Source organism: Triplophysa dalaica, chromosome 14, assembly GCF_015846415.1.
Source record: "Triplophysa dalaica isolate WHDGS20190420 chromosome 14, ASM1584641v1, whole genome shotgun sequence".
NCBI lineage: Eukaryota > Metazoa > Chordata > Actinopteri > Cypriniformes > Nemacheilidae > Triplophysa > Triplophysa dalaica.
In genome coordinates this window covers 7,932,538-7,949,806 of record NC_079555.1, presented here as the reverse complement: position 1 = coordinate 7,949,806, position 17,269 = coordinate 7,932,538, and the positions used below count along the sequence as shown (strand labels likewise).

Below are 17,269 nucleotides of genomic sequence, written 5' to 3'. Positions count from 1 at the left end.
ATCAAGCAATCGAAATAATATCAAGATAAGACCAATAAAAAAGATCGAATGTATTTGTTTTTATTACAGCTAAACCGCTCTCTACATAAACAAGTAACATTCATTAGGTAAACAATGTATCCCAATTCAAATAATAAATAATTCATATAATATTTTATACAAACTGGTACTGGTTTACTGTACATAATGGTTCCTCTCATAGCGTACCATATACAGTAAAAGAACTTAAGGCAGAGAGTTCAAACTTGCCAGTTGGTATAACTAAACTGGACTGTCTAGTGGTATTCAAAATCAAATAGACATGGAGATTCATGGTGGACATGAAATTTATGACTTCAGTGAATTAAACGCCAAATGGAAGATTTGGAATGGTGGTCAACTCAATATGTTAAAAAAAGAAATAAAAATGAAACACGCTTGGGTTCTTCAATCCAATTATGTTCATTTTAAACTCAGTTTAACATTTGCTCTTAAAGATAAAATCACTTGCAAACACTCATTAAGGAAGGTTAGTGGCCTGTTCTGTGTACTGGCTAGAATCAAATCACTGTGATTAAAAGTATTTGCTAACTCTCATCAAGACCCAACATTAGACAGTGTTCTACAACCTCTTTTAATGGAGGAAGATAATTGCTTAGCAATTAGTATCCAATGCCTCATCACTGTCACATCAAAGTGGAGCCAGAGGATACGCACACTCGGCTTGGGTTTATCTGTTAAATGGTTTAATTTCAACAAATGTTGAATCTGACACAGCAATTAAGATTGTAGAATTAATGCCTCAGGTGTCTCAGTACAGATATGGGAGAATGAGAGACATGGAAAGAATTAGATACTTGTACAATGCAAAGCATGTGTTAAGAGCTCTGAAAATAATTATGAAATAAATGCATGACAGTAATACGTAATCAATCAAATATTAAAAATGTAATAGATAAAATAAATAAATTCAGTTTTATACAGTCAAAACCAGACAGCACAGATAATGTTGCAATACGGTCACCCTTCCCAAACGCACTTTGAAAACCTATTAGGTTACTGGGGGGGGGGGGGCTGGTCAAGATGGGGGTATGATGTTACAGATCACAGTTGGTTTCAGTCTTTGTTGCATCTTACTGAAGTTTTTGACAGGGAACTAATGATACTTAAAGTCTAAATGACACATCCCTTGAAAAAATGACACTTTGGGAGAACATTGTGTTCTCAACAAATTAAGATGGGACATTGCAAGTCATGTCTACATAAGCAAGTGCATGCAGCCATAACTTTAACCAAAGATTTTGGCTACTGAATAGCTTTCAACTGCCAATTCTACTCATAAATTTCAATGACATTAAGAGAAACAAGTGTACTTTTTTCAAGATATAAAAAGTATGGCCATTGCAGTTTAAAACCAGAATCAGAATGCAGTCTTTTTAGATATGGTGTGTATTTGAACATCTAAAGCCATTTAAATTTAGACAACTATGTGGTTTTAACAAAAAAAGGTCTGCTTGTGTGAAATGTGATCTCTTCATAAGGTCCTTGTTTTACAGAAAATACATTTCTAAGATGCAACATAATTCTGTTCATTTTACTCTCAAATCTGGAACCAACTGACTCATGAGGTACACAAGAGTGCCTGAATTTTTTTCTCAACCTCACCTCAGTACATACAAAAAGTCAAACTATGAAAACCATTCAACAAGGTTAACCTCAAGAAATAACCAACAAATTTGGCCAATGCATACTTTGAACATAAATACATGTCTTACATACTGTGGTAGACGGTGAGAGAGAATGTGCTACTGGAATAAGACGTGACCTCAATCAACTTTTCAAGCTTGTCGTGGCTAGATTGTGTGTTGGCGTAAGGGAATGCTTCTGTACAGCATACGTCCTACATAACTTAAAAGCAATAATAAATTACCTGCACAGGACAATGGCATTAAATAATGATGTTCCCTCATTGTTCAAACGATGGCTGAGGGCTAGTCTCACGACTAAACAGAAGAAAATGATACTGACTGCCTTTCCATTACTGTGCCTGAAAGAATTATTCGAGGCTAAATGAAATAGCAAAAAGTATAAAAGGTACAGAATAAGATCATCTAGAAACAACACACAGAGCAGTGAAAAACACCTTCAGTATCCATGAAGGAAATACCAACTGAAGTCACTCACTGGGTAGGCAGCGCCCTATTGTTTATATACAAAAGTAAAACTGAAAATAGATTTTTCTTCTCTGTACACAGCAATTGTATTCTCTTTACAAAAGTCTTTGTTCTCTTTTTCCCCTCCTTCCACCTCATTCATGTCTAAATCATGAGTGCACAAGTTTCTTCGCCCTCCTTTGTTCGTGATAAAGGCTAGTCTGTTTGTGGGGCGCCCCCGTGTGGTCAGTCCAGTGAAATGACATCAGGGATGGAGCCATATATGACAGAAGTGGAGGCGTCGGAGCGTGAACGGGAGGCGTTGTTGTGAGGGTGGCTGTCTCTGAGGCTGCTGGAGGACACCAGACTGCTGCTGCTCCCGCTGCTGCTCCCCCCGCTGCCGTTGGCGGGCCCTAGCGAGCTGCTCGCCGCCGTCCCCGACTGCTCCAAGAACAGTTGAGAGGAACTGTAGGGCATGAAACGGTTCAGCAGCAGATCGTGATCTTCTGATGCCGACGCGGAGGCCGAGGCAGCGGCCGCAGCAGCCATGACCATGTTATAATGCTACAGAAAGAGATGAAGAACATATTCTTTAAACTAAGTTTTTTTTAAACAAGAACTATGTACTTCAGCTTCCTTTTTTAGATCTGGCTCACTGTGTCTAACAGAATAAGGCATGAAATGTGTTTATGTGCAATGCTGCCCTCTAGCTATTCTTTGCTGCTTTACCATAGGAACGTACCTGGTGATTGTCACCTTGTAAAAATGAGAAGAAATTCAGATCTGTAGAAAAAGAAAAAATATTCATGTTTATCAAACCCCTCAGTGATAAAAGTGTTGTTAAATATTAAATACATTGATGGGAAATAATGAGGATGCATATGCCAACATTTCCGAGGCACAAGTCCGCTATTAAAACTGCATTTAAAACAAGCTGTGTTGAGCCCATACCCGGCAGGTCAGTGGGTGTGTGGTAATAGTGACGGTAGTCCTGGATGAGAGGAGGAGGGGGAGGGATGTAATTTGTCTCCACTGCTGGCATGCTTGGAGCTCTTGCTAGTGGGGATGCCTGATGATGCAGATTTAACACTCTGCCCAAAAAAAAGTTTTTGACCATTAAAAAATATGAATATCATTGCAATAGCAAAACGTCAAAGCAAGAAATTTTTTTTTCAAGAAAAATGTAATGTAACTAAACCGTTAACTTTAGTGACTACATTCATCAAACAAGCCATTCAGTTAGCTAAAAAGAACTCAGGAAAGTAAGGCTGTAACATAATTTTGTTTACAGATGCCACATACAATTATTATTTATATAATTTCTAGATTTTAAGTGGGACATAATTGTCTGAAAATCCCAAACACTTATGTTTGGGATTACATTTGGGAAACCAAATGTTTCACTCTGTCATGTTCCAAAATATTATGAATATCCTCACCCTTTGTTGACAGGCGGAGATGTGGGTGATAAAGATGGGCAGTTTCTTTTAGTTGGAGGCTCGTCATTATCATTATCGTCATCATCATCATCATCATCGTCATCATCTGAGGAGCTATCCAGTGTCAGGTCAATCACCTCCACCTTCTTACTGTTGCCATGGGATGAACTGTTTCTGTGGTCTGACAGAACTGACAGACAAGAGTCTAAACAAGAAGGTTATATAACATTAATGTAGCAATTACATGTCTAAACCTTTAAAGCACAATGTAACAAGGTAAAATATCACACTCTATTGAAATAAAACTTTGTTTTGTGAACATACCGTCAACGCCGTTGGATGAGGCTGACACCTCCTGGACCACCCGCTTGGATCTCATAGGAGCCCAACAGCCATCTTCCTTAAACTGAATCTCATCACAATCCACACAGCTGCTCAGAATCTCCATGAACAATCTAAAACAATACATTCTTTTAATTTTGAAAGCATATATTCATGCATAAATAGTAAAGGTTTCAGATCAGAAGTGTTAAAGGTGAGCGCAGCACTGACCCATCAATAATAAGATGTTCATATGGAGCTTTCTTGTCGCAGACTGGACACACCCACGTGGGTTTCTTCTCGTTCATTTGGATATAGAGCGTAGCATCAAAGCATTGTAGATGTGAGCAGGTGAGCGATCGGCAGGGAATCATCAGCCGCATTTTTCCGAGCTGCTCATTCACACACATGATAGCATATTTTATATATCATACTTTACATGTGATAATAGAATTGTTATTATGATATATACAGTATATAGACAGCCAGACAATTCCAGGCTCTTTGGCTTCAACAAGAAGCAGAATTTAATACTCTGACCAACTCAATAATGCACCTATTGTAAAAAAACTACAAGGTTTAATAGAGGCCCTGTGCAGAGAACAATGTCTTTATTCAGGATTGAGGATTCATTACATACCGGACAGAGCAGGGAGACACGCAGACTGGTGGTGGCAATCTCACTGTCAGGATCGGCAGTAAGCTTCTCTTTAACTGAAGAGCAAGGACAAAAAATATCAGATTGCTGCTTCGCAAACACCAATTCTGATGCCGTTTTTACAGGCTAGGAATCACTTCACTCCATTTGAGTCCTGTAGCTCAACCGGCAGAGAATGGGACACCAAGGTCACTTTAGAGAATAGGGCACTTTGGATAAAAACATTTGCAAGATGGTACATAAATATAATAATGCTTAACTATGTCATTTGTAATAGTTCATGACAGTAAACATCTTTCTGAACCACAAAGTTAACGTACTGAGCGCTCTAGAGTGGTCTGGATTTCGGATCCCTTTTGAACGTAGTCTCTGAAGCAAAACTGACGAGGACTGCTGTCGGACCAGGTACACTGCCATGGAGTAACTCTGTTTGGAACACATGCAGTGTTTGTTAGGAACCCTTACTGTGCACAATAATAGGAATTGAATCTCATAAAAAGCATTCTAATTTCAAAAACAGGTTTATTACCCTTCCGATTTCTGACGTCCATGACACAACAATGGTATTGGGAACGGTTGTAGACAACCTAACCAGGGAGGTAATGTTGATGGGTCTGCTCGGTCGCTTTGGCTCCACTCCGTTTTTGGTTGGAGGAAGATATCCCTGAAGACATTAAAGAAAGTTAAAAGTTAAAAAACCTTGTTAAATAAACATTATTTTAAATAAGTGTATATTATTATTTATTATTAAAGTGCATAGTAGTTAAAGACACACTGTGGGACCCTATTTCTTTGCTTTTGGCTGTAGAATATAATAAGCTTGCTGATTTGTGACAAAAAAAAAAAACTGACTCACAGGGAGGTTACAGGGTTTTCCATTCACTTTCACACAAAGGTTGGGTGGGAAATGGTCTTCCTGAGGACAACTTGTTTCTGATAAGCAAAACCTATGAAATATGCATTGAGATTCCGTTAGGAACGTGTGGGAAAGACTTCCAAGACTCTCTTTGAAAGCCAAACAAAAGAAAGCTCTTAAGATGGAGGTATGTTATCTTCAGCACCCACAATCAGCTAAATAAAATACATAACATTCAAAGGCATGCACTGTGTTTACAAAGATTTCTATTTTCAAGACAAGATTATAACAAGATAATACGATAACGCAACAAAATAACAAATAAAAGCACAAGGTAAAAAGACACTTTATTTAACTTTGATGTTATTTTTTAAATGTTAGCCCTCTCATACCTTAGCTGTACTTGCACGGTGAAGTCACATTTGGTCCCGGAGATGTCCCTGTCAGACAGGAGGGTAGGAGAAAAGGAATGTGTGATATAGGGCGTAGGAGACAAAAGCATGCCAAACATTCTACAGGACTGTTTGATAAGACCTAGTGTCTTCTGTTCAAGTTAAACTCTTTAGCAGATGTTTTCAATTCAGAAGATTTTCAGTATGATGTTGAAACTGGTTAAGGTTTATTCTGAGCTCAAAATTAGTAAGGACATTACTAACACTTTAAGCATGTTGGCCTGTCAAACAATGTAATTTAATATCCCTCCTCTGCACTCACATTGAACTGCTGATCTGTTGAACTTGTTGAGGCGTGAGCGCAAACGCAAAACATGTTTCCTGAAATCTCTGACTGCTGTCTGAGGCTGTAAAATAAAAAGAAAGAGAAGATGGTCATGGAAGAATTAGAGCATAACCAAGAAAAGATATGGCCAAGCTGTTACCAAGTCTTTCATTGTCTAGCTCAGGTCTAACTCAATGGCTACATTGAAAAAGTACATTTTGAATGAACTATCACTCATTAATATTCTGCTCTTAATGAATGAATGACATCGCGGGTCCCCTAACATGGAATTCACCATGTGGTTTTTACAGTGGACCTAAACGGACAAACTGTGACAACATCTTTGTCCTGTGTCACCGTAGTGCTTCGTAAGGAAGGGGATAGAGTGAGCCATTGGTTGCATTTCGCAACCTCACCGTTAGATGGGACTAAATTTCAAACACTGGACCTTTCACCATCTCAAAGCAAGATTTCTGTTACATACCGGACACACAAGTGGATGTCTGGATCCACTTTACCAGGTTGTGGAGTCAAATTCAAAGCGCAACTCTACAAGAGCCCAAAATAACCCCAGGTTACATAATCCAATCTTCTAAAATGAAGCCGGTGTTTCAAGAGCGAGGAGATAGATAACTGGAAGTTAAACACTACGGATGGACCGCACTGTACACATTGATAACTGAACTCAATGAAAGAACTGACCACTTGTTAAGTCATGTGAGGCTGCAAATATATTCCACATGAAGGGAAGAGTTTAACAGAAATAAGCTGGCATTTGATTCATCTTTACTAGAGGAAGCCGGTGAGACCGAAGATCTATCAACACCTGACAACACTTGATGCACTCTGATCTTCACTGTAGACTCATTTAAAAGTCACATACCTATTCCCTGTTGTCTGGAAGCTGTATGAGTCAAACAGTTGCTTCAAAACTAATTTATTGTTATAGGGTGCCTTACACTGTATAGCAATTTGTTCTCAAACTGAACTCTGTCTTAAGGTACACTAACAGGTGTGCTCAAATGTGTTGGTACCCCCCACAAAAAAAAAGACTGCACAATTTTCTCTGAAATAACTGGAAACTGACAAAAGAAATTGGCATCCACCGTTGTTTATTCCATATTTAATTGAAATAAAACTTTGCTTTTATCAACATAATATTGTAAATAATAAAACTAATGAAAAACGTCATGGACAAAAATTATGGGACCCCTAACCTAATATTTTTTGCACAACCTTTAGAGGCAATCATTGCCAGCAAACTGTTTTCTGTAGCTCTCATGAGACTTCTGCACCTGTTACCAGGTAGTTTGGAGCACTCTTCAAAACTCACAGAAGGTCACTTCAGAATAATCCAATGTTTTGTTCATATCCATTCTTGGGTGATTTTAGCTGTGTGTTTTGGGTCATTATCCAGTAGGAGGATCCAAGACCTACGACTGAGACAGAGCTTACTGACACTGGGCAGTACATTTCGCTCCAGAATGCCTCGATAGTCTTGAGATTTCATTGTGGCCTGAACAGCTTCAAGGCACCCTGTGCCTGAAGCATTTTTCAATGAGCTGTAAGGGTATCAACAAATTTGAGCACGTCTGTATATGAAAATGATCTGAAATAATGTAGCTTTGCTTCACATTCCAGAATGAGCTAAATTGTGGTTAAGAACCAACTGCCACAGACTCTACCGGCAACATATGGAATCAATGCAATTATGCAACATATTTTATGACAAAATCAAAAATCTGGGATGTACATAAATGTACATAGAACATAGAGAACCTTTTCTCAGTGCAAAATTACATCTCTGTCATCTCTGCCCTTTCAGTCTTAGCATGAAAAGAAGAACTACTTATCAGATTGGGCAGTGGCCAAGAGCACATTTTTGTTTGTATAAGCATGTGGAAGAGGCTTCAGTATAACTCACCTAAACTGGTGGGCTTGATCAGCTCATCAAGAACATCATAGAATGGCAGCCTCTGAAGCTTGACGTCTGGATGGACTGGATGAAGGGCTGCGGGCAAGTGGGGCAGGCCCAGCTCATGCTTTGGACCAAGCAGCGCTACAGGTAGTAGAGAGGGCGAGCCGTGCCCATCAAATCCCAGATGGGTCAGGCTGGTGGGGAGCCCTGCTGGAGCCACTCTGGAGCTGGCATGTAGGCCCGTGAGCGAGAGGTCTGTCGGGGACACCATCTTTGTGGGAAAGCGGCGGCGGTAGAGCTCCTTAATCTTCATTTGCACGGCGGGGCTGCAGCCGGCTTTCAACAAGTGTAGCGCTTTGGTCAAGAGTTCGTGCTTCCGTCCATGCTTGTTGCGACCTGCGTATCCCAGAAGAACCTGAAGCTCTGAGACACGTAGGCTCATCACCATTTGCTGTTTTTACAAAGACAGGAAACAGTAGATAAATATGAATTGATTTGATACAATAAAAAATACAATAAAATCATTTGCAGGGCATTTGTAATTAGAAGTAAACAAATCAAAACTGTTTAAGTGCCAATGGGATTGAAAACCAGGTTACATAGTCTGTTTGGTTGTTATTTATATGCCTTTTACACAATGTAGGCCACCTAGGTCTAAATTTGCCTCGGGGTTTAGTCTTGGACAAGCGTTTATTGCAACCAATGCAAACGAATGGGGTGGTGTTAACAACATTCTTCAAAATACCATAGTTTATTTGGCCAAAAAAGATGTTGAGAAATGTATTTTGGATTTCTTTAGATATTTGAATCTTTTGTTGTATTATGATTGGAGATTTATGTGTGCGAAAATAACAACTTTACATTTTGTGGAATTGCTCTCAGCTCATCCTTTTTGGGTATTCTGAGACAATAAAGTCCTGTGTTTGGTGGTACCCGGTATTTGGGTTCTATTAAAATCCAAGTGCAGGGAGAGAGGTGAAAAGGGTGATCATAGTGGGGGATGGGAAGATCGGACCTGAGACTGGGCCAGCAGGCTTTCATAACAAAAGCTTTGGAGCACAGCTACAGGGAAAACAAGAGAATCGCAGACCAAAGAGGCTCATATTTCTCCACCTCTGAGAGACTGGGGTCCCCGCCCCAGTTTACTGCCAAGTACCAGCTGGACGGTTCATATAAACAGTCTTATTAATTCTACCCGCCCGGCACCCAACACAAACATGCAGCCTTAATACTGCTCATCACTCCTGAAGAGACTTTCGCTCTTGTACCATTACAGTGAGTTACCTCCTCCAATGTAAACCAAGAGGCGGCCAATAATTTTGTTGGTTTTAAAAGAATCCATGAACTTAGAATGTTTGATCTAAATCAAACTCTAATTATTTTGTCTTTGAGAAGAGATGAACCTCATGCAGCATGTTTTATGTATGGGGGGAAACAGAACTGGTCAACCGTCGAAGACCTTGGCCAAAAGCTTTTTGTAGCCAGCAGATAGAGATATTATTGGCATAAGCTTTTCGCTCTCCCTGGGGGAATATGAAGAATAAGAAGTGGACCATGAAGTGTGTGAGGTTTTCTCTGCCGAGTAAGCAACCAGGCATCTTTATGTAATCTTACCTCAAACCGAAACCCCATGAATGTCCACACACCTATATTCTACTCTCAATGACTAGAACATGTGATAAAATGCCCTGGACACGTTCTCTCAAAAATGTTGATGCAAAGACACACTCAAAGCACAAAATTACTTTTTAAATGCTGCCAAAAATAATATTTGTCCAAATCCTTATTTCCCTTCTGCATGTCAGTATATATGCTGGCTTTTCACTCCAGATGGATGAACCAGCAGCCAGAAACACAACAAGTGATAAGAAACCATCCCAGGTTTTCAGAATAAAAAAAAAATATATATCTATTTAGACACCTTTTTACACTGGGTGGGTTGTGAGGAACTACTGCAAGAGCACACAATATATTATTACATTATCCCTGCATAACGGTTGATTCTCTATAAGTTCATGTTGTTTAACAAATGCACGTACGCACTGATTGCTGCAAAACACAGACATATGACTCAGTTTCACTTCCAGCGTGCGGTTCATGATATTTTGGACACAGTGCGACAAACCCATTAAGAACAAGCAGGTTGTCATGTCGTAGTGTAGACACGGTGTTAGCACTACTTACAAAAAATATCCCATACTCTGTTCAACATTATGATGTATAAACTGCACCGGTGAATTCAGATCTACTTCAAATAGTCTACTGCTTTCCTTGGACAATTAAAACAACTGCTTGAAAAACAATGTGGTAACCCATTTGGTTCACTTAGTTTCAATAAGCATGGTTATCTCAGGCCTTGACACACTTATGAGAGACAGAGAGACAGTCTAAATATACACAGGAGGAAGCACTGCTCTGAGAGGATGTCATTCTGACAATAACATACAGCAATCTTTCTAGCTGAATAAATAAAGCTCAGATAAAATGTACACTGTAAATAAATATCTATAATGATTTATATTTTTAACAAAACTTCGATTTGATAATCTGACTAATTACAAAAAAGAGCTATAGATGATCATATTAAATTAATAACTGTTATTTATGTAACTGGGTTCTCCAAATACACTCTTTAAATAGGAACACAGTGGAAAACACTCATATTTTGACAACAAACAGTAAATATGAATGTTTTTGGCACAATAATACAAATTTATAATGTGTGGTTATGGGCTCAGAAGGTGAAACTTGCTACTAGTCAAGGGATGCAAGACTGTATGTGGCTGATCTTAGTTGTTCCGTGACAGCCCAATACGAGAAGTTTGTACATACTGAAATTTCAGTTGCTATAGTTGATAAATGCATATTTAAAACAAATTTTGTCTGAATTGTTAACACATTCTTTTAAATACTTAAAATTTGCTTTTGGTTTCAGAGGTTAAGCATTTTCTTATTACAGCACCACTTCACTCCAACACAACTTACTTGGGCTAATGGTTTGTGCCCTTAAAATGCCAGGTTAGGGCCCTCTCTTTATTGCCTAATGCCTACACAGCTTTATTGTGGCGCACCCAAAAACTACTATTATAACAAACTTCAGCTATATCTAAGATTACAAAAAGTTGGTTTACTTTCCCTAAAAACATTGCTGATTGGATAGTGAGTAATACCCGTCCTGGACGGGTGCTTCTTATCATCTCGTTTTGCTTTCTGCAAAATTCCTGGTTTTTATTACTAAGCAAAGTATCATGATACACTGTGTTATGCCCAAATAAGGTCTTCATTGCAAATGAAGAAAAAACTCCTTGTACTTGTACTGTTATCAGGCCTATTTTTATTGCGGGTTTGGAAAGGAGTGTAGCTAACAGTCAGATCCCAATCTCCTTAGAAGTAACCAACTACTAAGCCCATACTTTTGATGCCAGTGAGTGGCAAAATCACGGCTAGTTTAGAAACCTTGATAATTGTCTCCAAAATATCCTAATGCAAAAAAGCGGTTTATATGACTCGTGATATAAGTATAAGTTGATGAAACCTTCAGATCAATTTTGCAACATCAAACAATAATCATGTTTATGTTTTGTCTCAAGGGTTAAACAAACTTACATCAAGCCCGAGTAGTAACACCTCACAGTTTACAGTGAGATTGTATTGTATTGTATTGTTTATTTATTGTCCTTGCGGAAAGTATGATAACCTTTAGCAAACGTATCACGGTTTCACGGTATTGCAATCTCGACACTAAAATGTGTTATTTTCAAATGTCTGTGTATTCAAACAACAACTTTCCAATTGAAACCGGTATTCCGCCAATGCCTAATCTCTGGTACCCTCCATTAATCAACAACAACAGCATAGTCACTTACAAACAAACATATGTAATAACATTAGCAACAAATAACAAATACACCCAACATTAAAACACCAGACATCCCATTCGCAACAGCATACTCACACAGTAGTACAGAGATGCCTGTGGTATCACAGGGATTTATTTAACAAAGCTATACTGGAGAGAATATTAAAGATATTTTTGCATGGGCATTCTGTAGCAACGATACACTATATCTTATACCAGATGGTAACAACTCATATTCACCATAAAGAGGATGTAATTCATCTCAGAGAATGATATGGCTTTTCCCCACAACTCAAGATTCACATGTTTTGTTGATTGTATTGGTTTACATTAGTTACTGTCATAGTTAACACCAACTAACAACGAACAGTATAGGTTTTTAGCCTTTATCATTTTTGTAATTGTAAATGAATCCCAAAACTGTTGTTTACATTACCTTTCAGTGCATTAACTTACATTATCCCAACAACTTTTGATTGTATAATTATCCCTTCCAACTTTTAATTGTATAACATTTAGTAATTAAACAGATGCTTTTATCCAAAGGATGTTACTGCATGAGCTTTACCTTGCATCATATAATTGCAAAAAACATACAGACAAAACTGCACACGCGTTTACAAAAACACATTTCACTTAATACTATAGTTGGCAGCCCGGAAAAGTAGAAGCTAATAAAAAACGGACTTAGTAAACAAACTGATGTTTCATCTTAAATCTCACATTAAAACTTTAATATAAAACTACACGAATCAGTCCCTGAATGTCTCAAATGTTGGTGACAATGCAATAACACAAAGCTTTTTTAAACATTGCAGATTAGATCCAAGGGAGCATAAGATGACCAAAAATTGTTTTCTAGGTTTCAAGAAAGAGCTGTTGTCTATTTAAATAAATAATAGTACACTATAATATATAGTTTCTGGTCTAGTATACAGTATTATAGCAGAACAACAGTAGTCTTGACTGTCAAAGCACCCAATCTTCAGTCTGTTAACAGCCTACGCACCACCCACATACTGCTGTACACCGACAACCGACACATCTAACGGTATATACATAAAGTAATCACCCCCTTTTCAACGTTAAAAAAGGACAAATCTGTATTAACATCCAAGCATAGAGTGAGAAGTGATCATTTCACTCCAGCAGGAACACAGATGTGCGAGTTAGCTGGTAGCTAGCTGGCTCTATCACAACAATAACAGTGTTCCTTTTAACGGGCACAAAACTGCCCATAAACCACTTTTAAACCAAATACAGCACGTCGATTTGCCTAAAAAGAATCGAGAGACCATATCGGACGGACAGCATGGACAAAAAGAGCACATACAAACGCTGAATTAGAAGTAATTTGCGGGCTACACTTTACCTTCAATTCCGCACTCTCCGCCATCTTGTTTTCTGGCGCAGGCGTGATCGGACTCTTGGCACGTGACCAGAACATGCGTCAAACATCTTTTTGCTCGTTTAAAAATTAGCGCGAGAGGAACTGGAACTGAAATTATTGCCAAAAGGCATGCACGTTTGTTGTTAATTTGTTACTATCATTTATTATTCTCATTATACATGAATAAGAATCGGAACAATACGTGTTTTCCGTTTTGTCTTTTAACCGTTTTCACATTGTTATTGACCTATCTATTTTTATATGTATTAATAAAATAAAACAATGTCATAACAAACACAAGACAATACGATAAGTTATACAGTATTAAATGTTTGTGTGGTGTGTGTGTTTAAACGCCAAATTAGACTTATTTTGTATTTTAGGCTCATATAGAACTTTATTTTATGATTGTGACGTCATAGCGTCGCAGTTACACGACATAGAACATCTGGAAGGTAGAGATCTGATATAGATCTTTATCAGGTTTAGCTTTCGTATGGAAAGCCAACTGACACCATATGGTCTTAGCTAGCCAAAATACGTAACTGTTGCGTTACTTCGACGCAATCTAATGACCAAATTTACATCGTGGCGACCGGAAAAGCGTAATGAATTGGGAACCAGTTAGTAATTTAAATAATTAAAAGTTCTTTGGGCGGACAGGCAATAGGCTACAACTAATTTAACTTGTCCTGATTTGCCCATAACTATTTTAGAGACTTTAAATAACATATAGCCTAATGACACAGACTCGGAGTTGGAATACTTTTCATTTATATAGATAAAAATCATATTAACAGCAATATATCACATTGCGTTTGAAACAGTATATAAACATTTTTTAAAACATTAAAATGAACAACTATTGTTTATTCATATACTTAACTTACGTTACTTAAAACATAGCACAGAACAGGATTTACGACAGATTAATCAAAATAACATAAATATTACAAATACTCTTCAAACAGAAGACATTTACTTAATGTGGTTGTTGGGCTTTTTCCAGGAGTTACTGTATACAAAATGTATTAAAAGTAAATTTATTTAAAATACATTTTCTTAAATTTATTAAAAATAAAAAACGAAACAGCACATGTACATAAGTATACATCCACAGCCTTTGCTCAATACTTTGTTGATGCACCTTTGGCACCAATTACAGCCTCAAGTCTTTTTAAGTATGATGCTACAAGCTTGTCACCCCTATTTTTGGGTGGTTTTTCACATTCTTCTTTGCAGGACCTCTCAAGTTTAATCAGGTTGGATGGGGAGCGTCGGTGTACAGCCATTTTCAGGTCTCTCCAGAGATGTTAAATCAGGTTCAAGTCTGGGCTCTGGCTGGCCTCAAGGACATTCACAGAATTGTCCTGTAGTCACCCCTTTGTCATCTTGGCTGTGCGCTTAGGGTCATTGTCCTGTTGGAAAATGAACCTTCGCCCCAGTTTGAGGTCCATAGCAGGTTTTGTCGAGGATGTCTCATGTTTCTGCTAAACATCCCCACAGCATGATGCTGCCACCACCATGCTTCACTGTAGGGATGGTATTGACCAGTGCCTTGATACAATCCTGTCTCAGAGGTCTACAGACAATTCCTTGGACTTCATGGCTTGGTTTGTGCTCTGACATGAACAGTTAACTGTGGGACCTTATATAGACAGGTGTGTTTCTTTCCAAATCATGTCCAATCAACTGAATTTACCAAAGTTAGACTCCAATCAAGTTGTAGAAACATCTCAAGGAAGATCAGTGGAAACTGGATGCATCTGACCTCAATTTTGAGTGTTATGCCAACTCTGTGAATCCTTATCTATATGTGCTTTTTTTAAACATTTGCAAAGATTTCAAACAAACTTCTTTCATGTTGTCATTATGGGGCATTGTTTGATTTTTCAGCATTTCTGGATATCTGACTCATGTCCAGCAGTAACTGTATGATGTTGAGATTCCTCTTTTTACATTGAGGACAATCAAGAGACTCATACACAACTATTACAATAGATAGAAACATTCAGTGCTGCCCACAAAGTCAACACGATTCATTTAAAGTCAGGTGGATGTAAAACCTCTGAAAATGGTTTTGGTGTAAAGTCTTTATTGTTTCATTTATACATCGTATTTTTTTCATTCACTACTGTCCTTCAGAAGATTTAAAAATACATAATTTTTTTCAGGAAACTATATATATATATTTTTTCACACTAAAACCATTTTTAGAGGTTTCACACCCAACTGACTTTAAATGAAGGGTGTTAACTTTGTGGACAGCACTGATTGTTATCTACTGTAATAACTTGCTCAGGGCAGGACTAAATAAAAATAAACCTTAATTTTAAAAAATCCTCTTATTCTTCCAAACGTTCCAACTTTTTCCAGATTCTGCAAGGGGTTTGTAAACTTTTGAGCACAACTGTATACGTCAGATGCAAATGATTATATTTGCTTGAAATGTTATGAACAGGAGATACGCTAATTGTTCTCTTTCTGTTTTGCACTAGTTTGGATGCTGGATCCAAACTTCAGATGACCCAACACCTGTGAAAAGATGACAACTACACCTGCGAGGACTCCAGATGACATCAGCTTTGGAGCATCGTCCACAACTGTCAAATTTTACATAGGCTATAGAGTAAAAGATTGTAACATTATCAGTTAATTACTAGTAGACTATGAGGCTATAGCCCCTTTCAGACAGTAATCCCAGTAAATGAAAAACAGTGCTACAAAATTACTTTTTAAACGATTTTCAGCTGTCAAATATTTTCACATTGCATTGTTTAATACCCAAAATCTTTTGCTTAAACCATTCCTCATTTGTTTTGAAAGTTAAGATAAACTACACGTTGAAATAAAACGTTACGATTGGTTAATTTAGTACTAGTTTTTCGACCACAGCCTAGAAGACAAGTAGCATACACTCATTCTGTATTTTATTTAAATCGGTGTCCACTAGATGGCAGAATCGCACCTTGAATTATAACAGATTCCACTGATGATAGCGCAAACTGATTTGGAAAGCCGAATAATTCTGTATTTTTCAGTTAGTTGGCTTTCTTCTGATGATCTTTGGATTCCATTAGACTTAAATCTCAATGAAGTCTATTAGATGTTTATTCTTGAAAGGACCATTCTGTAGGTCCATATTGATGAGTATGGACAAATGCTTTTTATTTACTCAGTTTACCGTTGATTGATTATAAACTGATTATTTTCTATAGCTAATCAGAGTTATCAAAGGTAGCTATTTTTGCTCTCGGAAAACCGCCATCTTGCGTCAACAAATGTGACTTGATCGTTAACACTTCGACCGACAACAGTTCGTAAATACAAAACAGTATTTGTTAGCGTCCCCATCATCCAACAGATAACATCCCAACAGTAGGCCTATGGCCCAACATTGCCAGTACATAGTCTAGAGAACGTTGTTATAATTCGTATCGTCCTAACTAATAAATGCCTTAGAATTTATGTGATGGTTCTATTGTTTTTTGTCAGCTGGGCTACTCCAAACATCTTCCTGTTGTGTGTAACTTGATTGGCTTAGAGACCCCAATAACTAAAAGGGTCAGTTCACCCAAAAATAAAAATTCTGGCATAATTTACTCACCCTCAACTTGTTCCCACAGTGAAAGATATTTGGAACAATGTTAGCAATTTTCAGTTCTGGTACATCATTCACTGCTACAGTAGGAAATCAATATTGTATATTTTTTGTTCTGTTGAACACAAATCTGATATTTTGAAGAATTAGGGAAGTTCCAGGGTACCTTTGACTACCATTTTATGGAAGGGAATGATGTTCTTCCAAATATTAGTATCTGTGTTCATCAGAAAAAATGCAGGCCTATACAGGTGTGGAACAACTTAAAGGCGGGGTATCCGATTTCTCTTAGCCGTTGTTGACACACCCCTGCTGTGCAACTGACTGCTGATTGGCTACAAGTTTAGTTATCGGCCGAATTTGTCTAAACTAGAGTAA

General features: G+C 37.9%; 1 protein-coding gene across 1 annotated transcript; it reads right to left on the bottom strand.

Annotated features, from left to right (window-relative positions):
* Positions 1-35: 35 nt before the first annotated feature.
* On the bottom strand, positions 36-13,319 carry pias1b (protein inhibitor of activated STAT, 1b). Its single transcript, XM_056766491.1, has 14 exons — positions 13,273-13,319; positions 8,048-8,492; positions 6,121-6,205; positions 5,799-5,846; positions 5,407-5,497; positions 5,080-5,214; positions 4,871-4,976; positions 4,533-4,606; positions 4,124-4,284; positions 3,896-4,026; positions 3,572-3,776; positions 3,084-3,223; positions 2,875-2,915; positions 36-2,696 (listed from the first exon to the last, which is right to left on the bottom strand). The coding sequence occupies exons 1-14, from the start codon at positions 13,294-13,296 to the stop codon at positions 2,379-2,381; spliced, it is 2,004 nt and encodes a 667-aa protein (XP_056622469.1). The 5' UTR covers positions 13,297-13,319; the 3' UTR covers positions 36-2,378.
* Positions 13,320-17,269: the final 3,950 nt, after the last annotated feature.